The sequence below is a fragment of the Octodon degus genome, unplaced genomic scaffold (assembly GCF_000260255.1).
Source record: "Octodon degus isolate 3935 unplaced genomic scaffold, OctDeg1.0 scaffold00288, whole genome shotgun sequence".
NCBI lineage: Eukaryota > Metazoa > Chordata > Mammalia > Rodentia > Octodontidae > Octodon > Octodon degus.
In genome coordinates this window covers 1,236,304-1,260,392 of record NW_004524864.1, presented here as the reverse complement: position 1 = coordinate 1,260,392, position 24,089 = coordinate 1,236,304, and the positions used below count along the sequence as shown (strand labels likewise).

The 24,089-nt window shown below is 37.2% G+C and overlaps 1 protein-coding gene across 1 annotated transcript in view; it reads left to right on the top strand.

Moving 5' to 3' along the window:
- Positions 1-19,627, top strand: part of LOC101572647 (ovostatin-like) — a 65,218-nt gene extending 45,591 nt beyond the window's left edge. Inside the window, exons 23-35 of the mRNA XM_023707401.1 lie at positions 974-1,057; positions 3,688-3,864; positions 4,159-4,240; positions 6,949-7,105; positions 9,905-9,979; positions 10,321-10,486; positions 10,683-10,888; positions 13,000-13,215; positions 14,485-14,609; positions 15,288-15,378; positions 16,939-17,007; positions 17,238-17,340; positions 19,062-19,627. Coding sequence (XP_023563169.1) covers positions 974-1,057; positions 3,688-3,864; positions 4,159-4,240; positions 6,949-7,105; positions 9,905-9,979; positions 10,321-10,486; positions 10,683-10,888; positions 13,000-13,215; positions 14,485-14,609; positions 15,288-15,378; positions 16,939-17,007; positions 17,238-17,340; positions 19,062-19,123 — 1,613 coding nt within the window. The 3' untranslated portion in view covers positions 19,124-19,627. The remainder of the gene's footprint in view (positions 1-973; positions 1,058-3,687; positions 3,865-4,158; positions 4,241-6,948; positions 7,106-9,904; positions 9,980-10,320; positions 10,487-10,682; positions 10,889-12,999; positions 13,216-14,484; positions 14,610-15,287; positions 15,379-16,938; positions 17,008-17,237; positions 17,341-19,061) is intronic.
- The last annotated feature ends 4,462 nt before the right edge of the window (positions 19,628-24,089 follow it).

Below are 24,089 nucleotides of genomic sequence, written 5' to 3'. Positions count from 1 at the left end.
AGCAGATTGCTATGAGTCTAGTCTAGTAATGAGACCCTGAACACCCTGTAGATCCTTCCCTAAAAGGCAAAAAGACAAAAAAAAAAAAAAAAAAAGAAAAAGAAAGAAAGAAAGAAAGAAAGAAAGAAAGAAAGAAAGAAAGAAAGAAAGACCAAAGACTCTTGCAGTTAGTGAAGCCATCCACCTCCATTTATTTTCTAGTATTTTATCACCTAAGGGAACACACTCTGGTAGGGGAGCACTTTAACACCAGTGTGAGAAGCACACTGATGCTGGAGTCATAAAACCTATGTTCAGATTCTGTGTTTTCTTATTTTAAATTGTGCGACATTCCAAATCCCCCCCCCTTTTCTTTTTGGCCTGAGCCTTCTCTTCTAAGGGGTCATGGGGCATGTCTGGTCTGTACACATGCAATAAGTTATTTTGTAAATATCTAATTAAATAACATGTTTGAAAGTACACAGTAAATAGTACTGTGCTTTCCAAAGCTAAAGTCTTATCATACGTTAAAATAAAATTGGCCATGTAAAATTTTTAAGTAAATCCAATTAGTTATAATTAAAGAAGTGCTTTTTATCTTTTCCTGATTATTTTACAGTTTGGAATAATCAATAAGGAAACACTGAGTTAGTAATCAAGAAGATAAATTATTACCAAAGTAAAAGCTCTGCTTTTAAGATTAGAGTTCTGGGGCTGGCTAGATAGCTCAGGAGATTAAAGTACCTGCTTAGGCAGACACAGGGGCTGGGGTTCGAGCCCAACCTGCTGTGCCAGGCCTGCGCCCAGGGCATGCTGAGATGTTGAATGAGACTGGGTTTGGTGGCACACGCCTGTAATCCCAGCACTTGGGAGACTGAAAGGTAGGAAGGATCACTACAAGATCTGTGTAGTGAGCCCTGTACACACTGTACAAAATGCATTTTTAAAAAAGATTAGAGTTCTGAATTAATTTATTTATTTTTCAATTTTCCAGGATCCACAGTGTCTCAATCGGTAGTGCTCACATTACCTGATAATCTTGTGGAAGGTTCCCTCAGGGCCTATTGCACTGTTTTTGGTAAGTCTACAATACTGTCATATAACGGAGTCATACATAGGCTTGGAGGAAAAGGAAAAGTTGTGTCTACTTCTGCCACAGTCCTGCATCTCTTTGGGTTCCCTGTCTGCTCTCAGAATTTGTTCCCTGAGGTGGATAACCAGCTACAGGAAGAACTCCAGCACCAGAGTTTGCAAGACACTCTCACTTTCTGACTCTTCTCTTTTCTAAAGATGATTTTCATAAAGTTTAGTCCAGACATTGTTTCTGCCTAGTTTCTCTTACAAGACCTCCTTGGTAAAGAAAAGTGCTGATATTTTCACAGAAACTAGTCATTTTAGAGCATATCATACTAAATGAGTGAATGGAGATATAAACCTCTTAATCAGATTCGCAGTACTCAGATAAGTGTAAGCAACACTCGGTGCAAAGCTAATGGTCTTTGTAGATCAACGGCCAAAGCTACGTGAAGCTCCTGACTGTTGTCTTGCAAGACCTACTATACTAGAGCCTTAGTAATCTGCTAGCAACTAGAAAAGCTTCAGGTATTCCATAACAGCTACTGAACACAGCTACACATAAAACATGAAATACATATAAAAATTTAAAGTCATGTACACCTATTATTTCCTGTTTTTGAAAATATGAAAACTATTTTGTGGCTCACTTACAATTTCAGAAAGTTACCTCCATGATCTGTCGCTATCAATTTTCACAAATCCTGACATGTTCTGTCTTCGTACCCTCCTCATCACCTATGTACAGGCTAAGATTTAAGTTGGAGAGCTAAAGAATACAGTAGAAGGGATTCTGTACTCGATGCAGCACTGTGGTCAAATCCTGTGTTGTTGTGGTGGGGAAAATACACACAAAAAAAGTGCTCATGACAGGAATAAAAAAGTCTTCTATGAGGAGCATCTTCCAAGAACAAAACCAAGGAATGCCTGGCTTTCCACTTGAAGCACAATGGTGTATCCTACAAATCCATTGCAAATATGCACCATCACATCTGTGCTAACCCTTTTTATTTTTGTCATCTAATTTGCAAATACTTTCATTTACTGTTTGGATGAATTAACATTACCTGTATTTTGTTGAAGACTTCTGCCCCTCGGGTTATTGGATTAGTTTTATTGTATGTGCTCCTGTCTGGCTCCAGTTGGAGAGTAATACTGGCCTCACAGAATGAATTTAGAAGTTTGCATTGTTTTAACTCTTTAAAACAGTTTAAGAAGTATTGATTTTAAAATATTCTTTAAACATTTTATTTACTGTGAAGTCATTTGATCTTTAATTTTTCTTGGTTGGGATATTTTTGACTGCAGACTGTTGTTCATTCTGATTTGGTCTTGGGGAGTTGTTCACGTCTAGACCCCAGCCTGCCGTTGTTGATCCTTCTTTCTCATGACCCTTGGTACTTCTCTGGAGTCCACTACAGTGTTTCACCTTTCATTTCTGATTGGATTTTTTTTTTTAGTCTTTTTCTTATTTTAGCTAAGGACTTGCCAATTTGGGTTATATTTTCAAAAGCTGAAATTTTTAGAAAATGTTAATCTTCTAAAAATTTTTCTACTCTGTTTTATTTATGTCCATTCTGATCATTTATTTCTTTTCTTCTAACTTTGAGCTATTTGTCCTTTTTTGGTTTCTTCAAGTGACACATTACATAGTTTATTTGAGTTTTTCCTTCAATAATACTAACACTCTTACTGCTTTGCTATATCCCATAAATTTTGATATGTTTTGTTTACACTTTCGTCTATCAAGATGGTTTTGATTTCTCCTTTGATTTCTTCTTTGACCCATTTGTTGTTCAGGAATATGTGTTTAATTTCCACGTATTTGTGATACTAGTTTCTTTCTCTTACTATTTCTTAGCTTTATACCTTTGCGGTCAGAAAAGAATATTTGAGATAATTTTGATGTCCAGACTCTAACCTAAGTTCCTTAGGATTATTAAACATTTATATATAAATCCTGTATTTAATTCTTGTTGTATCACTTCGGACATATTGCACAACCCCTCCATGCCTCGTTTCCTAATCCTTCATGTGTACCTAGTAATATTGCCTCATGGGATTGCTATAAAAATTAAACCTAGATGCTACTATACCACTAGATACACAATAACACTAGGTAAGTGTTAGTTATTGACAGAAGGTATGCAGCAAGTAGGAAAGTCCAGAATCTCTGGAACCATATTATTTGAACTTGATTCCTGATTCTGTTGCATCTTGTTTTAATGATATTGGAAAATTTTTAACCTCTGTATGCCTCAGTTTCCTATAGATGACAGGAGTATTTATTTATATAAGTGATCTAAGTACTGAGTGATTTAGTATGGCAAAGTGCTCAGGACAGTAGCTGATATACTGTAAACATTCTGCAAGTGCGTGTGGCTCAAATTCTGTCCCTTTGATTGATGACTGGCCCAGGGTGTCTCCGTCTTAGCCCTTCTGCTCCTGGCTGTGCTGTATTAGATAACATATCTCCAGCATTTTCTGGTTTGGCTCCAACAAATAGAAAAGAGTTTGATAATACAAAAATGGTTATCCTGAATATTCTGAATATCTATGAAACAGAAGTCATGAGCACAAATGCATATTTATCTTCTCAATTTTCATAAAGTCTAAAAGGATTTGTCTTTGCAGGAGATATTCTTGGTTCTGCCACTCACAACTTACAGAATTTCCTACAAATGCCATTTGGTTGTGGGGAACAGAATATGGCCCTATTCGCTTCCAATATTTATATACTGGACTATCTGAATCAGACACAACAACTGACAGAAGAGATAAAATCCAAGGCTATTGGGTATCTGACCACAGGTAAGGAATAAATACAAAACTCTGTTTATTATCTGAATCTCAGCTATTTTGCTTCTTAACTGCATAAACATATTTTTCTATAGGTATAGATTCACTTATCTACTTACAATAAACACAGATATACAATTAAGTGACTTTGGGGGTGGGGAGATGGCTCAGTGGAATAAGTGTTTCCCTGGCAAGCACAAGGGCCTGAGTTCAATCCCCAGTTCCGCCCAAAAAAAAATTAAGTGACTTTTTATTCTGGACAGTGATTTTTAAATTGAAAAACAATTATCTCCTTCCCTATTCTAGGATATCAGAAGCAGATGTCTTATAAGCATCAGGATGGATCATATAGCACCTTTGGACATAACTATGAGCAGAAAAATACATGGTCTGTATTTTTTTATCATTTATTTCAGAACTTAAATATTTCTAAATATATCCTTTAATGTAGACTTTTCAGGGTTTTACAGAAAGTTCAGACCTTCTCCAGATTATTTATGTGCAAGCCAACACAAAAGCAGCACATTATCTTAGTAAGATTTCAATTTTATAGACTCTGTATCTTTTACTTAGCATAATATGCACGTCATAAGGAAATAATTAGGCAAATGACAGTAACTCTGCAAGGAAAGATAAGGGATGTGAAATCACATTTGTTGCATAAGCAAACTATTCCAGTGAAAATGTTGATATCACCCTAACTCACCATCAAAGACAGGCTCAACGTTGCTTCTGCTGACATGGATTCATGCAGTCATTAGCTGTACAGACATGGAGTCTATCAAGAAATAAGAAAAATTCATAGTGCATTCAATAGATATTTGCTATGAGCAGTTTTAAAAAAAAACTAAAACAAAATATAGTTAAATATAGGCAGTTATTAGGGCCGGCCAAATAGCTGAGCAGATTAAAATGCCTGCAAGCAGGCGCAGAGGCTGGGGGTTCAATTCTCGGGCCTGTGGTGCCGGCCCCGCCCCCAAAGCACGCTGAGACAGTGATTGAGACTGTAATCCCAGCTCTCTGGAAGCTATAAACAGGAAAAGTCCAATCTACACAGTGAGGCCTTGAACATCCTGTAGACCCTTCCCTAAAATACAAAAAAAAAAAAAAGATAGGCAGTTATTTTAAGCCTAGAAGATGATTTTGAGATGCAAGTGGTTGTAAAATTTTATCCTTATAGGATTAACTTTTATTTTCAAGCACATATTCTCTCACCACTATGTCCTGGGAATAATAAATCCTTGAAGTACAAAATGACATGGGCTCCTTACAATAATAGCTATCATGTCTTTTGTAACTGAATATAATTAATTCTCCTGACAATCCAATTGAGCAGGCAACATTATAATATCCATGTTACAAATGAGGAAACAAAAACACTATTAATTTTCAAGGGCTATCACAGACTTGGTGGCTGAAACAACAAACATTTTCTCTGTGTATTCTGGAACATGGAATTTAACATCAAGGCCTTGGCAGGATTAGCTAGGGAGCCTCCCTTCTCAGCAGGGCAGTGGCCACCTTTTTCCTGTTTCACATGGTCTCTTTTCTGTGTGTATCTTTGTCCAAGTTTGCTTTTCTGATAACAACAGCAGTCATACCGGATTAGAGACTGCGGAGGTGACCTCATGTTGACTTCATTAGCACTTCACAGGCCCCGTCTCCACAGACAGTCATGTTCTGGATGGTGGGACTTCACCAGATGCTTGAGGAGGAGTGCACAGTTCAGCCCTTAGCACAAAGAGATATTAAATAATTTCCAAACTCACTATTAGCTGTGTGACAGAATTTTAGTGTCCGTACCAGAATCTGATCTCTTATTCTCTCTGTTACTTTGTCTGGAAATAATCAGTGATACTTGACCTCAAGAAGTTTATAGCACCATTGTGAGGGATGAGACAGTACCTCAGAACACAATGTAACAAAATATGCACATAATACTGTGGGAGCTTATAAAACAGTGACAGTTTCCAGAAGCTATATCATGACACTCCTGGAGGACAGGCAAAGAGCATTGCACACACGAGAGAACCTAACTCAGCCCTTTCCTGTAAAGAAGGAGGCCCTACAAAGGAGGGGAACACAAATCTAAGCATGCACTTGGCTTGTTGCATGATTTGAAACACACCCTACCTGCTTCATCATGGCCTTTTTTTTTTTTTTTTTTTTTTTTTTAGGGAAGGGTCTACAGGGTGTTCAGGGTCTCACTACTAGATTGGACTCAGAGTGATCCGCCTGTTTATAGCCTCCCAAGAGCTGGGATTACAGGCATGGACCACCAAACTCAGTCTCAATTGCTGTCTCAGCATTGGGTTTTTGTTGTAGTTTTTTCTGCGGAACTGGGGATTGAATTCATGTCCTTGCACTTGCCAGGCAAGCGTTTATTCTACTGAACTACTTCCCTGGACCCTGTTGAGCTATTTGGCCGGCCCAAAGAATTCTGTCTGTTTTTTTTTTGTTGTTGTTTGTTTTGTTTTTGTATTTTAAGGAAGGGTCTATAGAGTGTTCAGGGTCTCACTACTATGTCAGACTTGTAGTGATCTGCCTGTTTACAGCCTCCCAAGTACTGGAATTACTGGCAAGAGTCACCACACCCAGTCTCAATCCCTACCTCAGTGCACCCTGGGGGGGGGGGGCCAGTACGACAGGCCCGGTGATGGAACCCCTGGCCCCTGGGCCTGCTTGCAGGTGCTTTAATCTGTTGAGCTATTTGTCCAGCCCTTGTTAAATTTTTATAATTAAAATATTTGGTAATTTCTAGAGCCTTTCTGAATGGTATGTGCTAAGAAGGGGAACACGGGGAAATCCCACTGTTGCTTGAAGTACACATAAAAGAAAGTGAGACCCCATCACAGAGGGGCATCCCTTCACCTGGGACAGAGATGAGAATGGGGAGGAGAAGGAGAGGTGCAAACTAAATGCTTTATGTTCAACAGGGAGGGATAAGAGACGGATCAGACATTAGGCTGGAACTCAGGGAAGGAATTTTTTCAGAATGTGAAATTCAGAAATGCAATTGTAGTAAATCACTCATTCTGATGAGAATCTGCCTGCAAATGCTGGCTATAATCATACCCTGTATGTGATTCTTTTCAGGCTTACAGCATTTGTATACAAGTCATTTGCACAAGCTCGGCGCTACATTTATATTGATGACCAAGTCCAGTCTCAGACTCTTATTTGGCTTCTAAGTATTCAGAAATCAGATGGTTGCTTTTCAAATTTTGGCGATAATTTCAACAATGCTTTGAAGGTACTAAAGGAATTTTGCTTTTCAGTTTTCATTTCTCTCATCAATTTAGTGAATCCCAATGTACCTCTGAAGAAATCATTAGAAATTATTAAGCTACAATTTCTACTAGTATAAATTAGTTATATCGAAAATTTGTAAAGTCATTCTTCTTAACAAATGAACAATTTACTTTCCTTCAATCAGATTTAAAACTCTAGAACATTCTAACAGTGTTTATGATGGATGGGGTGGGGTGCTATGGCAGTAGTGGAAGTAAAAATAATTGGAGAACCTAGACAATTACTAATATTTCAACACTTCATCATTTAAAGAAATCCTTTACTGATATTATTTCATTACTAGAATCCATCATCGTTATTTTTTAAAATCCTTTTTTATTTTTCATGGTTTTATTTTATTGGTGCATTTTAAATAATACATAATGATACCATTCATCACAGGGAATTTGAACCCTCAGCCCCTTCAGCCCTTCTTCCCCTCCTTATTTGTAAAAGCTTTGTTTCCATTTTTTTCTATTCCTTTTCTTGTCCCTCCTTCCTTGCTCCCCCACCATCCCCTTCTTGGTTCAACATCTTCTTCCCATTTCCCAATATCTATTATACACCTCGGTCCTTACTTACATTTTGAGTTTCTCCTACCAGAGAAACAATGTGGTATTTACACATGTGTGTCTGCCTTATTTCACTTAAAAATATGGTCTCTGGGTATTTGTTAAAATCTTCAGAGTAAATGTTACTGAGTAAATCTGTCTTATCTTGCTGAAGTTTTCCTAAGCTAACATTTTCTGCATAACTATAATAGTAGTACTTATTTATTGAAAATAAAATCAGAGATTTATCCTAAGATATTAACAAAAATATTATCCTGTTTCAGCAACTCAGAGATAACCACCTTTCATGTTTTGGAAATATTTTCCTTTGGTATTTTTTCCAATAATATATAAATATAATTGAGATTATCCTGCCCTGGATTTTTACTTCTATTTTGAAACCTAATATTATATTTAAGGACCCCTCAACATGAGAATAACTCAAAACCTAAAATCAAGAGATTCATATACTTCATCATATGGATAAACCATAAATAGTTTAAATTATTTGATGTGTTGTTAAACTTTCAATAACGCTGAAGAAACTCAATGAAGAGTTGTGTAAACATCTGTTAGTACAAAAATATGTGCCTCACAGTCATTATTGACAGGGTAGGTACCCAAAAGTACAGATTTTTTTTAAGATTGTAAAATAATGTCACTAGATTGATCTTCAGGAAAGTTGTGCCATTTACGGTTCTATGTGAGGAGTACCTAGTAACACTGTCACTAACACTGAATGATATAAATATGAATTTTAAAAAAACTCAGAAGTACAGGAGATGCCTCAGTCACTTTCCCATCACTGGAACAAGATTCCCAACACCTGATACTTAGAGAAAGAGGGGTTTGTTTGGGCTCACGGTTTCAGTCCATAGATCCACCACAGAAAAAACATCTCAAAAGTGCTTGCAAAATCAAGAGACGGAAGGGTGGCGGCCAGAAGAGATGAGCAAAAGGTACTGATGTGTTGAGTCCATGTGCCAGCTCCCCACGAGACGCATAAGCATCATGTGCAACACAGGTGTGTTAATAATCTAAAATAATAAAAAAGAAGGGCATGGAAGAGGAAAATGTGCTCAATCCATGGCAGCCAAAACTCAGAATGAGAAAAGAGGATCCTAAGACCTCAATCCTCCCTTCAGGTCTCACCCCTTGGGAGCCCACCTCCAGCAGGTCCCCAGCTCCTTGCTGCACACTCAGGCACTGGCTGCACTGACTTCTACATGACCAGTCACCCTCCAGGGATATGGAAAGTTGGGGCATTTTAGATCTAAGCAATAATAGAGCATGACACAAGGGATTGTTCCCTGCCTATTTCTCTTTGCAAGTCAATTGCTTTGGAAAACAAGTATTTTTCCCATAATAATTTTCAGCTTGTATTTTCCCTTTTTGATGGCTCATTAAACTTTTAGGGCAACTATGATTTTATTTTGCCTAATATTATTGATCTGGTAGAATTTATTTTATTTTTCTCAGTGACTTACCTGTGATTTTATTTTTATATTCTAAGTAATTCAGCAATTATAATGTCTCTTTTAATCAATGTTGTTTGTAATTACTAATTTTTCAGGATTTTGTTATGTCGCTTTCTCTATTTGCAAGATTTCATTCTTTCTATTTGTTCCATTGGTGGATCTACCATTCTATTTCATGCTATATTATTCTATTATTATATTTTGCATGGATTTTCCATGACACTTTTCACATCATGTCTAGACCAAGGATGAGATTGAGGAATAGTACTTTGTGAAGCATTCTGTGCTTCCTATCATTCTAAATGTCTGCTTAGTTCCATAAGTTTCATAAATTCTGTTTCTACTTCTATAAATCCCTTGTATTTTCATTCACTATTTTATCATTTTATAAATAGCATCTTGAGGATACGAAAAACTTCACCACCGCCCTCCAAAAAATCATGAAAAGAAGTCAAGCATGGTGGTGCATGCTTTCAGCCCCAGCTCCTCTGCATACTGAGGGAAGAGAACTACAAGTTTAAGTCCAGCCTAAACAGCTTAGTGGACTCCTGCCTCCAAAATAGAAAGGGCCACGAATGTAGCTCAGTGGTTGAGTGCCCTTGTGTTCCATCCCTGGTATCCACCCCTAAAATCCAAAACAAACACTTAATCAGAGTTTTGGCAATACACTACATTTCTAAAGAAAGATGTCTCTTCCTCATGAAATTCATGTTACTCCTGTGCTTTATTCAGGGAGAAGAAGATAGTAAGATCTCCCTCACTGCTTATGTTGTTAATGCCCTGCTTGAAGCTGGTCACCCAATCTCAGTAAGTAACCCATGGTGATACCACTAACTTGCCTTTTCTAAATGCAAAACATTTTTATCATCAATATAATAACAGGAGCTACAACTTTACATTTATAACTATCAAAAAATAATGCCGAGTAATATCCTTCTCAATTGTCAAATCAAATCACACAGAACTGTGCATGGTTCTGTGCTTCAAGTTATGTGAAAGTACAGAAATTAAACAAACACGTTCATTAGAACTCTGGACATTTCTGCAAAGACAAGATTCATTCCTGTCTTTTCTTCAGTGATTAACACAGTGCTGCCTATGTTTTTACGTATGTACTGATATGCACAAATTACTTTTTTCCTTTGTAGTTTGTGGCAGTTCAAAAGGGTCTTCAGTGCATAGAGGGTGCATCTCACAAGAGTGACTTAACCACGTATGACCAGGCTCTCTTGACCTACACTTTCAGTTTAGTAGACAATAAGGAAAAACGAGAATTATTCTTCAATGAACTGAGCAAGAAAGCGAAGAAAGTAGGTGAGTGCCCTTCACCATTCTTGGAGTCAGATGTCGAACAGGTAAAACAGCTACTGGCGGCCCACAGATCATCCCTTGGCAGTTCTTTGTTTTGGCTTTTGGCTTTACACTTCCTCAGATGTCACCTGTTTGTCCGCACACATAAATCTCATGCTTTGACACAGGCGCCAACGATGCCCTTTCCGTCTTCCCGCAGGTGGCTCAGTCTACTGGGAACTGAGAGGGACATCCTCCGCCTATGACCGCTGGGCTTCCTCGGCAGACATAGAAATGAGCAGCTACGTCTTGCTGGCTCTCCTCTCCAAGCCTGGGCTGACCTCTGAAGAGCTGTCCTATGCTTCACAGATCGTACAGTGGTTGGCAAAGCAGCAAAATTCCCGTGGCGGCTTCGCCTCCACAAAGGTAACAGAAATCATTTTCAATTTCTACCTGCTGGATCGTTGATGACCTACTTTGCATTGATAGTATTGGCTTTTGAGTGGACATTATATTTATACAACAAAATAAATTTTTTTTGTAAATTTATTATTAAAAAATAAATTCATTATTAAATTTGTTATTGTTTCTTAATTTGCCATATTTTAGGTTTATTACAGATGTAGTTTTTTACTTAGTAACAATTGACAAGTATTTATTCAAAAGATTATTTCTATTCAGTTACTACAATAGAAATTTAAACACCTATTTGCTAAAATTTCTAGGCAAAATTAAAGGGTATGATGTTCACCAGAAAAATGGCATCAATGAATTATTAGAATCAATATGAGAATAACTTTCACTATAGAACTTGATAACAATTTGCATAATGTCTTTTGATCTGATGCAATAGAAATAGTAACTCTGGGTACTAAACAAATCTCCATGGATTCTAATTACCTGAGATATATTTTTCTTTTGAAAAAATTCTTTTTCCTTCATATGTGATGATTCACTGGGTCATACATCATTTGCACATTTCCTAATGAGAGTCTTAGTCTTTTTCTTGATTACTTATAAGACTTCTGGGTAGAGATTCTAACCATGCATGTAACACCTTTCCAAAGTGTTCATCCTCCTCAATCTGTGTAACACTAAATACGCAGGCTAGTGTTCTCACTTTCATTTAATTTAATAATGCTCTTCAACCTTTTTACTTTAATGCTATGCTAAAACTAGCATTTAAACAAAATATTAAACAAATATATATCTATATTTTCTATTTTATGGATTAGTTAATTATATTTCAACTATTCACCAATCTATGATATATGTAGATATAGATTTATTATAAGTATTTAATTAAGTATTTATTATAAGTATTTACATTAATATTATTGAGAAAGAAGTAGCAATGAGACAGTTTCAAAACAGGTTAGTAAGGCAGTTACAATAATTAATACACTGCATGTTGTCTTCGTAGTAGTTATTCATAGTACAAGATGCAGACATGATATCTTGTCTAAACACTATTAGTTCAAAACTTTCTTCTCATTGAACTAAGAGAAAGTAGCTGTATATCTATGCTATTTTGTATATACAGATATACTTTTTTTCACTACAAAATGGTCCTTCAGTTACATCCCCATTTTTTGTTTACTTTTGTCAGAGATGGGTATTCCATTGCCATTCATATAATGTGGGTGCATGAATTTAGCAAAGTAATCCAATATAGTCCAGTAGTTCATAATAGTATTGGGTTATTTGCATGATGGGCAATGTCAGAAATTGTTGACTTGAGCCTTTTGCAGCTCAGCATATTAATATGGCTTTATTTTTTATACCTCATTTTCATACTTTTCTGCTGGATGGTTAAGACCAAGATAAAGCAAGACCTATATAACAAGAAATGTAGCTTTTGTATCTGTCAACGTCAGTCAAATCCCCTCAGGATTTACCCCAAAACCATGCACAGCAGTTTGTAGATTTTTTGTCAGTGTCAGCTATGTGGATGAGTCACGGCCATTGCTTGACCAATTTGCTCTCTATGAAAGCCTGAGAGAATGTTTTCTCTCCACGTGACTCTCCTTAGGCACATGCTACATCATTGATCACTTTCCTCTGTCAGCCTAATATTTTTAAATGGCCAACTGGATATCTCAGTGTCATAGATGTAATTTATTTAGCCAATTGTTTAAAATACTGCTCTTACTGGAAAATTCAGCTAAAACTATTTTCTTGTCTTTAAGCCTTTTGTTTTTCCACAGATTGTTTTGTCTCATATATTTAAATATCTGTGAGAACAAAGCCTGACTCAATAAGCATTTTTAAATTTCCTACCTCTTCTTACATTTTTATTTTATATGATGATGTTTTTATCTGAATGAAAGAGTCAAACAGAAATTTTCTCTAGGAACTCATTTTAAGATAAAATATAGTTCACAAAATAATAAAAAATGCATGAAAATGGATAGCATGTTCAGTTATCTTTCTTTTTTATTTTTTTCAGTTATCTTTCAATGGGTAACATTTATATTTAACTGTGATTTCAAAATCCTAGGACACACTCTGATACCATTTCTGTTGCTCTTATTCAGGACACTGCTGTGGCTCTCCAAGCTCTAACACTATTCCAGACACTCACGTTTTCTAAAAACAGACAAAACTCTGTTCAGATCTTCTCTGACAACGCGTTTAATAGGTCCTTCCTGGTGAATGATGAGAATCGCCTGGTTCCCCTACAAATGTTGATGCCAGAGCCTTCAGGACAGTTTACTGTGCAAGTGAGTGGCAATGGCTACGTTTATGTACAGGTAAGTTTGGGCTTTTTTCTTTTCTTTTTTTTTTTTTTGTTGTTGTTGAATTTTAGTGTCTGTCTAGCAAGCTCAAGGTCTCGAATTTGATCTCCTGTACCACACACACAAAAAAAATTTAAGTAAATTAGAGTTATCATAAGGAAATCATACAGCATCTCCAAAACACTCCATCTTATAACTATAATACCATTGTCACTAGCCCAAATAATAATGGTTTGTAATATAAAGTAATTATCTCCAATGTACATTGTCTTTTTTTCCCAAACCAGCATTCATTTAAATTGCTTTACAATTGTCTATCATACTTGTTAATTCCCCTTCAATTTTATATACCAAGTTTGCAGTTTTTCTTGTAACATTAGCTTTTTCAAACACCAGAGAAGTAGTGTTGTAGAATGTCTGGATTTTTCAGATTGTTTTCTTTTTGGTTTCATTAAATTTGTTGCATCTTTTGCGTGTCTTTTGTAAACTAAAAGTTACAGATCTATATCCTTTTACATCCAGAAGTGTATCACAAGCTGGGGATATAGCTTAATGGTATAATGTCTGCTTGGAGTGTTTGAGGTTGTAAGTTTGATTGCCAGTACCAAAAAAAAAAAAAAAACCAGCAGCGTAGTGATGTTATGTTTCTGTTTTGCCTCCTTTTAGTTTTGTTTTTTACTTTTTAGATGTTGAGGCTCAAATCCAGGCCTCACATCTGCTGGGCAAGTTATCTACCGCTCAGCTATATCCCCAGCCCTTAATGATGCTGCATTTGATTATTATAATTGTGGACAGCCAGATTTCTTCACTAAAGGAGCTTTCTTGCTCTGCATTGTACCTGAAAGAGGTTAAAATGTTACATTGGAGCCATGCAAATGTCGATGTGAAGGCCTTAAATTCAGTCCCTAGTACTAAAGAAATGGGTTTCCTGAGGCTGCTATCAGATTATTTCAATTCTTCACCAAAAGAGAACCTATAGTCATGAACTCTATAAGCTTTGACAAGTTTTTTTTTTTTACCTTATTTTTGTCCTGTTTAACATGTAGGCTGAACATAGCACGTACTTTTTATGGTGCTAAAAACACTGAGGGAATTATTACATTAAGAAAACAGACAGCATATAAAATGAAGTCAATAAATTTATAAAAAGAGGTGCTAATGGTATAGAAAAGAGGAATCAGAGACAGAAGAATGACTTAATTTAATTTAAAACTTTAGTAAGGAGATAATAACTATAAAGTAATATCTTAGTTATTAAGTAACTTATTCTATGATTTATTCAAGACAACCCTGAGATATAATATCCTACTCCCGAAGAAATCATCTGGATTCTCCCTTTCTGTGAATACAGCCAATGAGGTCTGCAGAGGACTGTTTGATAAAAAGTTTGACCTTGTTGTTTCAGCCAGGTAATAACCTTCTTTTTTAAACTTAGCTGCACCCAGAAAGCATTATGTGTAAGCCTCTGTTGAAAACATAGGACCCGGCAGATGGCTCAGTAGAATAAGTGCTTGCCTGGCAAGCGCAAGGGCCTGAGTTCAATCCCGGTTCCTCAAAAAAAAAAAAAAAAGGAAGAAAGAAAGAAAACATAGCTCAATCATTTTATGAATTATCTTCTTTAAATTCTCAAGAGAATTACATTTCATCTTGTTCAAGTTGCCTAGATTGTATAAGATAATTCCAGATGGAAGAATAAATGTAGCTTCAAAATATACCAAATAGGGGACAGCAAAAGAAATTGTAAGAAAAATTTATATAAATTCCTTTTTAAATGGTATGTTTCTCTTAAGTTTCTAATTTACAAATCAGCATATTATAGTACCTAAATTTTGAAAACCAAAATTGCCAAATGAGATTAAATCAGGTTCAACTCTTTCTATTTGCAAATGGATTAAAATATGTGTTGTTTCATTTTGGCACACCTTAATTGCAGCTTATGACAATATTTCAATCTCAGAACAATATATCTTACAAAAGGTAGTAGAATAATCTTTTTTCTATGCAAATACATTTTTGTTGCAAATTTTTTTCTTAAATAATGATTAACATTTGCCTGAATTTTAAATCTTGCCCTTTTCTTTACAAAGTTATTCTGGCAAACGTGACTCTTCCAACATGGCAATCATTGACGTGAAGATGCTTTCAGGATACGTGCCTGACAGGTCATCAGTTCAGGAGGTAAAGAATGAAATGTTGTTAATGCAAATAACTTCAGACGAGCCACAATACATTAGGCTCTGATCTATGAAATGGCCATAAATTGCATAAAAATAGAAAACACATTTTCTTGTCTTAAGGAATACAATTTTACTCACATTTGTATATCATAGGATATTATTCCAGGATTTCAAGTTTGAGCCCGACTTGGACTATTTGTGATTTTTTGAGACTCTGTGTGCAAATAAAAAATAAAAAGAGCTGGGATAGAGCTCAGTGTGAAGGCTCTGGGTTCAATCTTTAGTATGTAAAAAGAAAAGAAATACAAAATATAGTACTGAGAAAGTAGATCTTTGGGCTGAGGAGGTAGCTCTGCAGTGTAAGAGCCTGCCTGGCAAGAGCAAGGTCCTGACGCTGATCCAGTACCACGTTCCCTGCTGACCTGGGATCCGCCGGTGCTCCGAGGTGCCCAAAACCCGGTGTGGTGGTGCACTGCTGTAATCCCAGTGCTGGAGAGTCTGACACAAGAGAATCATGATGAGTCAGAACTGCGTAGCGAGACGCTGTATCAAAAGAATAAAGGGAAAAAAAAGAAAGAAAGAAAAGTAGATATTCACATCCAATGAAACGAAATGGGACCCTTATTTTCAGCCATAAAGGACAAATTTGCGTGATATGTAGGAACAAGCCTGGCTCTGGAGACCATAATTGTAAGTGAAATTAACCAGACAACAAAGGACAGGAAGATAACTATCCCATTGTTTTTCGGAGATAAGGAGTCAAAATATAAGTTAAAGAATAAAAGAGTGGCATTAAGAATTCGGGAGGTAGACTTTGAAGTTGGGAAAGGAAGATGGATGGGAAAGATGGAGGAAGTGAAAACAGTCAAGATGCTATATGTTTACGTACAATCCCAAGATGTATACAATTATCATGTTACAAAGATATACCAATAATGAAAAAATCATATTGAAATGGATAAAACATTCAAAGTGTGTAGAAGAAAACTAAAAGGAACGCTGGACAAATATTGCTTGTACAAGAAACACAACATAAAAGAAATAGAAGCAAAAGTGGACTAATAAGACTGCATCAAGCTAAGAACCTGCACAGCCAAGGGAACAATCAATAAAATAAAAGGAAAAATGGTCAACATATTTGTGAAAAAATGCTCAAGATCTCTAATCACTAGAGGAATGCATATTAAAACTGCAATGAGGCATGGGGAGATAGCTCAGCAGTCTAAGAGCCTGCCTGACAAGCTCAAGGACCCAAGTTCGATCCCCGATACCACAAGCTGTGCCTGGGTCCACGGGCACACCGGGCCACCTCCAAATCAGGCATGGTGGCACACGCTGTAATCGTAGTGCTTGGGAGGCAGAGATAGGAGGATCACTGTAAGTCTGAGATGTGTAGGGAGACCCTGTGCCTAAATATATACGTATATGGATCTCCAGTGAAATATCTCCTCACCACTATTAGAATTGCTGTTCTCCAAAAGGTGAAGGATAATAATTAGCTAAGGTTTTGTTAATACTAGATCCCTAAATTTGCAATGCATCTTTTCCTCCTTGTTTTTAGCTTCAAGAAAGTGACAAAGTGCAGCGAGCAGAAATTAAAGCCACCCACGTCTTTTTCTATCTACAGAATGTAAGTTTACTATAGTAATTCAGTTTCTATGTTTTGTGTGCCTGAGGCACAGTGTAGCTTTCTTTGTTTAACTTTATTATTTGCTGGTGTTTTCTTATAAAAAATAGTGCCAAATGATCATTGTTGAAATAATTCCAAATATTTGATATAGAAAAAAATTGATGGAATACATTTAATATGCATGATAGTACTGATAATACTAATCTGATAATGATAATATTTATTCTCAGGTTACTCAAGAGAAAATCCAGTTCTCATTTTCCATTGAACAAGACGCACTTGTATCAAACAACAAGCCTGCATCCATTCAGATCTATGATTATTATCAAACTGGTAAGAATTTCACTTAGCTTTCGGGCTAGGCACAGTGCACATTTAATTAGACACGGATGATTTTCGTTTTCTCTACTAATGCGATAATTCCTGTTTTTGAAATTTTCTTTGTTTATTTCATGTTTTGTAACATTTCATCCCACTTACTACAAAATTCCTGAGTTCAGTAGCAAACAGATCTTGAGATTTATTCTGTTTATAAGAGAACAACTTCAAGAATTTTCCTATTATCTTTTCACTAAGATGTAGGTTTAAATCACCAGAGAATAAATGTGAAGTAGTTTCTTTTTCCCAAATAAATGATAGATGCATGCAAAACGGAGCAACTGGCTGCGAATATTGACATGTAGTTTATACACTAGGGTGAATGAGAGGACGCAAACTACTTCTATTTCAAAAGAAAATAAGAGATGCATTAGAGAATTTGGGGAGATATTCTGATAATGCATAGGTGTATTACTCCTTGCAGTTTGATGGTGAGTCAGGTTGCTGGCTTCTGGCGCCTGGTTCACAGTGGCTCAGCTATTTTCTGTATAAATCGCTTCTGTCTGTGGCCAACTGACAGATCCACTGGTTCAGTGACCTAGGATAGCCCACTCCAGGGGCTTACAGGTAGCCAATACCCTGTTGGAGACTGGCTAGCTGACTGCTAGCTGAGGTGATTTATTCTGGTCTTTCATTGTTCAAAAGACTTAGTGTTGGATACGTACCTATTTATCTAGTGAGCTATCACCTATTTATCACTATTTGTCAAATACTCTAGCATTTTCAAATAATAAGGAATAGAGAATTGCAGCTACTTTGTCATGCAATTTTGGTTTTCTGCTTTTTTCAAACCAGGTTTTTATTATGTTATTGCTTTTGTTCAGAAAATGTAAATTTTTACTAATAACACAAAACAAATGGCAGACTAAGACCTCTAAATTGGGTCTTTTGGCACTAAACTGAAGCTCACTGATCCTCCTTTGTATTCCTTAGATTAAAAATATGCACACTCATAAATTAAAATATAGGTCTAGGGAGCTTGAGGGTTAGTTCAGTTGTTTAAGCACCTGCTCTGGCAAACCCAGTCAGGCTCAGGGGACCTCAATTTGATCACCAGCTCCATGTGCCTTACCAGACCCACCCTTAAGGCAGCCTGAGCCAGCCAAAAAAAAAAAAAAAAAGGTCTAATAACAATCAAAATATGAAAATGACAAATTGATTAATTTTGTCATATTATAACATGAAATAAATGATATATAGACTTTTAATAAACAAAAAGATACTATTTTCACAAAACTGCATTGATAAATAGTTCAGTCACAAACGGGAAGTGTTTCTCTACAAATACTGATTTATAAACTTCAAGTATGCAAACATTCAGTAAGCATCTTTCTTTCCATAAGCCTGAATGATTATTAAGTTTTTACTATCCCTCTAACTATTGAAATAATAAAGATTTTCTACTTTACAAAATGAAATGCTAATCTCAGGTTTCAACATGCACCATGCACTAATCTCAGATTTTAACATGCATCGTGTGCCTGAAACATTAAAGAACAGTGGCACGCATATGCATGCAATGTGACAGGAATAGAAATAGAGGTGGAATTTATCAAGTAAGTAAATGCTTATATTGTCACAGATGTTGGAGAATTTCTTTCTAAACAGAAAATAAAGAAGCTTTCTTCTTGAGCAGTGCTGTGAGACCGTTTCTAGTAATAATTACTCTCTTCCAGATGAATTTGCTGTTGCAGAATACAGCACACCATGCAGTCAGGTGTCCTCTGAAACCTCCTAGATCTGGGATTAAGAAAATGAGACAAAAAAGAAGATGGCACTTTGGAATTGAACTATGTACTAAATGACTTTTGCCACTTTTTCAAGCAAAGAAAAGATTCAGAATTCCCAGAATGTTCAGCTAGTAGAATTCTCCCACCAGCAGCATCTACCCTCAAGCACACCACCAGCAACCTGACACTGTCCCTACGCCCATCCTCCCTGGAGTCCCAGGAGCCAGCTTGAATTGTAAACAAGCCCAGTGGGAAGTGCAGGGTAGATGGATCCAAAAGCGAAGATCAACACGGAAAGATGAGAGCCACTCGACCCATACTGCTGTATTCCAGCCTCCAGTCAGGGAGCTCTTCAAGGTGTTCCAGTTCTCTCATGGTGTCCCCCGGAAATCAGCCTTCCACTTTCTCCTAGAGAAGCCTTAGTAACCCTTAAGTTAGAGTTTTTCTTCTTTTCTTTCACCATCTCTCTGATCTCTCCTTCCTGTTTCCTGAAATAAATGATCTACACTCAAGTCCTCTTCTTACTTTTACTTTCAGGAGGAAAACAACATATCACATCCATCACTGAATAAGTAACAGATGTTTCGGTAAACTTGGAATACTCTAATGCACTAATAATTTAATTCTGATAGGTGTTTTGAATAAATTTCTGGAAATGATAGAAAAGTAAGACAGTCACAATATTTCAATATAAAAAAATTAATTTTGACAGCTATTGTTGGGTAAAACCTGACAAGCATCTGTGTATTTTAACCTTTATTTTAAAATTCAATATAAACTCTCAGTGTAAGAGTGAGAAAGATTTACTGAGAAAACTCCTGAGAAGCAGGAGGGATCCCAAATGGAAGGTTCCACCCAGTCTCTTTATCAAGGATATTTTACATACCATGCAATCAACCTAGAGGGCTACAAGTATAGTTACTTAGCTAATAGAGGTCCAACAGAGAATCAAAGTATGGAATGAGGGTTTCTTAGCTTATCTATAACTTCTAATGCAGAAAGAACAAATGCATTCCTAGAAAGGGATGGAGGTATGAGCCAGCATCTTCTGATCACCCACCAATGACTGTAGTATGTTGTCTCAGCTCACTGGACCAGGTGGTGTTAATTACAGTTTAATCTTAAACTGCTGTTTATCTATAGGTTAGGGTTAGGCTATCTGGTCTCCAGTCACAATTCTGGTGTGTCTCTTTCAAGGGTCCAATTCTTCTGACTACCTACTAATTTCTAACCAACTTAGCTGTCCATAACACTCTTGCAATCAGACCTCACAAGTTAACAAGGGCATTATCTAACACATCAAAAAGGAGACATCAAGGTAGACTTCACTGAGAAGTTAATAGAAGGACAAAGTTGCAAGGAGCTGAGAAATCTGTTATGTGAAATCTGCAGAAGTGCAATACAGGAGACTGTAACAAAAATCACAAGGCTCTACAACAAGTAGGAAGAGTCTCAGTGCTGAAGGAAATCAACAAGTCCACAAATGGTGAAGTGGAGCAAGTTGAGGACAGGGCTGGGGGTCTGAGGTGGGTGCCGGCAGCATGGAGGATTTCATTTTCCCAAGATGACTCAGAGAATCAGATCTGGTGTGGGTAGAAGGCTAGGACAGCTAGCTTTTCCTCCTAGGACAGCTTTTCATGATGAGTGTTAAAGGTTCTACCACTGCCACAAATAAAAGCAGGCTTGTGTGATGATATCTCAGTTGACAAGCTCACTGGACTGATCTCCACATATTGCTATGGAGTAATATTAAATGTGAGTTTTTCTACCAAGGCAAAAAATGACATTTTGCTTATATTTTTATAATAGTTTTAAGAGCTGGCCAAAGAGCTTAGTAGATTAAAGCACCTGCAAGCAGGCTCAGGGGCTGGCTGTTCGATCCCCAGGCCCTTTTGAAGGATGGAAATGTATTCTATAGTCCAGTTTTTCCAACCTGCTCTCTACCAGGAAAAGTATTTATAAGGGAAAAGATATGCACTATTATATTATATTTATAATGCATTGAAATTGTTGTTTTACTGCATATCTTTTCATCCAAAGATGTAGGCATCCAAGAGTTTGCTATCTTGGGGGCTATGTCAAGACACTCCTAGCTCCAGTTTAAAGATGAAGATAACAAGATACCCTCAGAAGTGTCTGTTTCTGTTGTAACTCAAAGATGAGGCAGGCTCAAAAGTTTAAAAAGTGCTTTATTTTAGCTGGTACCCAGCGGCAACACCCAGCACAAAGTGCCTAAGTGCGTGCCAAAGTGGGGGAGAGTGGAGTTTATAAAGCTTAAAACCACAAAGCAGGCTGGGTACAACTCAGGGACTTCAAGGAGATATGGCAGCTGTTGATACTACATATGGTTAGGGGTCTGGAGAGGTTCTTGGAATTTAAGGGTGTAGGAACAGCAGTGGACATTTTTGGAACTCAAGGGTGGGGTGAGGGCTTGCAGAAACAGAAGTTCTATGAAATACGCACACATTTTACAGCAGCTGACATGGTAAGACTACGCATACAGAACAGAATGGCGGCGCTTTGGTCAGGTTATAACAGTTTCTCTTACAGTTTAAAAGAACTGTCTATTCAAAATATACAAACTTCAACCTTGAAGTGATCTATTTGTATTAATGTAATAGTGAGATTTTTCTTATTTTCAGAACTCTATAAAAAGAGAATTTGCTTCATTTTTCTCTTAAAAAATTAAAGTACTGTTCAATAATCTGAGCCAGTGGTAGCCTCAAAGAAATATTCTTTAAATGGTCAGACTGTTTGATAAAGTAGAACGTATTAATGGACCTGAATTTTGCCTGGAATTTTTTTTATACATACTGAAGTAGTAAATATGTGACATGATAGTCAGTTTCCTTTCAGTCCCCATCAGAGACAACCACCCCAGTGTACCTGGAGCAGCCTCAGAGTTCACGGAGTCATGGGCTCAAGCTCCCCTTACTTTCAGTCCCTCTCTGAACCATGAGGGGCAATCCACTGCCCAAACCAGCCTTGATGCTCCATTTTCTGTTCCTTTTCACAGATGCTACAGCACAAGCATTTTTAAAACTCAGAATTTGATGTCCTTCTCTTTTCCCATGGTGTTGTCTCTGTCCTGATCTTTATTGTCTGCTTTCCTTTGCAATTATCTGTTGTCAAAAACACTTGGAGAATGGTAGGTTGCTGTTATGGTTTGTGTATAGGTGTCCCCCAAAGCCTCAGGCAGCCGCAGGATGGCTTGTGGAGTTTCTGATTGATTCTTGTGGGTGTGGATGCTGCACCTGCCCTGGGGCAGGCCATTTGCATTACAATGTAAGGAGGGCAAAGAAGCAGGGTGCTGGAGCTCTCTTGTTCAACTCTCTTGCTCTTTGTCACCACCAGGAAAGGTTATTCTCTGCCCTGAGCTGCTCTGCCTTGGAACCAGCTAAGAATGGACTGAACTCTCCAGTAACTGTGAGCTAAATAAACCTTTCCTTCCTTCATTTTGAGTGTCTGGTTTTTGTCCCAGCAATGAGAAAAGAGTACCTGAGACAGTTGTTATCCCTCTTGTGGCAGACTTTTAATGCTATGGTTTGTGTCTAGCTGTCCCCCCAAAGCCTCATGCAGTCATGGGGTGGCTTCTAGAGTTGTGATTAACTCATGATCCAGTGCTGGGATTACAGGTGTGAGGGCTACCCCCGCCCTTGAGCAGTTAGCCTGGGTGTGGCATAAGGCAGGCAGAGAGGCTTGCCTCTGCCTCTGCTGCTGCTGCTGCCACCACTCCTCCCTTTTCGCTCTTGCAGTTTTCTGCCACCAAGAACTGCTGCTTTCTGCCATGTGCCACTCTGCCTTGGAGCCAGCCAAGTGTGGACTAAAACTTCTACAAGCTGTGAGATAAATAAACCTTTCCTTCCTTAATTCTCGGTATCTAGTATTTTATCCCAGCGATGAGTGAAAAATAACAGAGACAGCAACCTGTTCCAGTTCTAAACAATCCAGAGACATAAGGCAATCACACTTGCCGAATGCTGACCATATAAACTTACAAAATTCTTGCTCTAGCGGGGAAACAACTAACAGGTAGCCAGTGTGACTGCAGCTGAGAAGAAGAGATGACTGAGTTAGGATCCATGAGCTGCATTCTATCAGGAGCGCCTTTTAGAACATGGTAAAAACTGGATGTAGAAGTGACTGAAGGCTTTCCGGAGACCAGCAACTCAGGCTATGTTGGAAACATCAAAGTAGCGAGAGGAGCAAATGCAAAAGACTAAGTAGAAACCTGTCGAAAACAGGATAGGAAGCATATTGTGGTTCTAGCCAGAGTGGTAACAGCATATTTGGGAGAAAGTAGATAAGATTAAACGATATTTTCTGGAAGGAGAGACAACACTCAGCAATGTGTTAGCGATGAGCAGTGAAAGAGAGAAAATCATTTTTAAATGCCTATGCAATCAGAAGCCAGATAAACTGAGAGAACATTCAAAACGGAAAATTTTAGGTAACCTCGTGATCTAACTCTATTTATTTATTTATTTATTTAAGAATACAAAATAGTAAAGCAACAACAATTTAAAAAAGGCATAGAAACAATACAAAATTTTGGGGCCAGGGAAACAGTTCAATAGAATAAGTTCAGTAGAATGTGCTTGCCTGGCACGCACAAGGGCCTGAGTACAATCCCTGGTTCCGCACCAAAAAAAAAAAAAAAAAAATTCATTGAACAAAATAATAGGAATTCAACAATGGCTAATGTATTGTATGATGTTATCTTCAAATTAGTTGTTTAGGTTGCTGGATGTAAACCTGCAAAATTGGTTAACAAAACAAAACAACATAAATGTTATAAGAAATGAAAAAGAAAAAAACAATAAACAAAAAAACATTTTCAAGACTGGGTATGGTGGGGCGCACCTGTAATCCCAGCTCTTGGAAGGCTGTAAATAGGAGGATCACTACAAGTCAGATCTAGTAGTGAGACCCTGAATACCCTGTAGAGCCTTCCCTAAAATACAAAAAAAAAAA